The sequence below is a fragment of the Charadrius vociferus genome, unplaced genomic scaffold (genome assembly GCF_000708025.1).
Source record: "Charadrius vociferus isolate BGI_N301 unplaced genomic scaffold, ASM70802v2 scaffold52, whole genome shotgun sequence".
Lineage (NCBI taxonomy): Eukaryota > Metazoa > Chordata > Aves > Charadriiformes > Charadriidae > Charadrius > Charadrius vociferus.
The window spans coordinates 1,597,265-1,598,235 of record NW_009647572.1 but is presented as its reverse complement, the minus strand read 5'-3'; the positions used below and the strand labels follow the sequence as shown (position 1 = coordinate 1,598,235).

Below are 971 nucleotides of genomic sequence, written 5' to 3'. Positions count from 1 at the left end.
CCCCCCCCCATGTGTGAGCCCAGGCCAAATCTTACCAAGCATTTTACTTTATCTCCAACTCTATGGCTATATTCAAGCTGAAACTCCACTCATGTAAAAAGGAAAAAAAAAAATCGTTGGGAAAAAAAAATATTTCCTGAAGTAAGTTAGTACATGGAGTAGAAAGGAATTATAGTTTTCCTTCTTTAAGTGCTCACTTGGGGCCATAACGTGCCATTGATTTTAAAACACAGCTCCTTACTGACTTTAAGGAGTTCTGCTTAAAAAAACCCAACACACACGTGAAGGCCTGATCTGGCCTTGGATTTCAATGTATTAGTTGCGAGGGGCAAATGTTCCTCCAGACTCTCTTGAACTGGAGCAAGCGCTCACCTGTGGCTCTCGCTGGGCCAGGGAAGGACAAATGCCCACTTGGGCTGCCGCTCGCTTTACCTGAGGAGCAACGGCTCAACGGAAGGCGCCATTCACCACATGGGCCCCTTCTTCGCTCCTCTTTACCCCAAGCGGGCCCGGGCTCCATCAAGGTGGGCTTGCAGGTCTTCTCCTGGGCTCCCCTGTGCGGAAAACACCTCAGAAGACAAGCGTTTACCAACCATGGGGCAGAGGGGAAGGCAAGTGCTGCTGCTGGCTACTGCCCGCCCAAGGGTGAGGGCCGAGACCTTCTTCCTTCATTAATTTTATGCTGTGTGTTCGATTCATCAACGTACAGAAATATATAGGCGGTTTAAACTGAGTACAGCAGCCCTAAAGCACTTGGATTACAGGCTGTGGTATACTCCAAGAGAAAGAAGGAAAATAAATAAATAAATAAAAAATATGTATTTATAGAGCGAGGCAGAGCTCTGGCCCCTGCTGGTGAGCCTCTCCAGGGCACCCCCTGCCTGTGACGGCGCTCGGCCGTTCTCCTTTGGGGGAGTTTTAAACACCCCACGCCTGGAAATGCGGGGTTCCCGCTGGCCCCCGCCCCCGCC

The 971-nt window shown here is 50.3% G+C and overlaps 1 protein-coding gene across 1 annotated transcript in view; it reads left to right on the top strand.

Moving 5' to 3' along the window:
- The first annotated feature begins 332 nt into the window (after positions 1–332).
- Positions 333–971, top strand: part of ARID2 (AT rich interactive domain 2 (ARID, RFX-like)) — a 106,370-nt gene continuing 105,731 nt past the window's right edge. The window contains exon 1 of the mRNA XM_009880878.1: positions 333–703. Coding sequence (XP_009879180.1) covers positions 333–703 — 371 coding nt within the window. The remainder of the gene's footprint in view (positions 704–971) is intronic.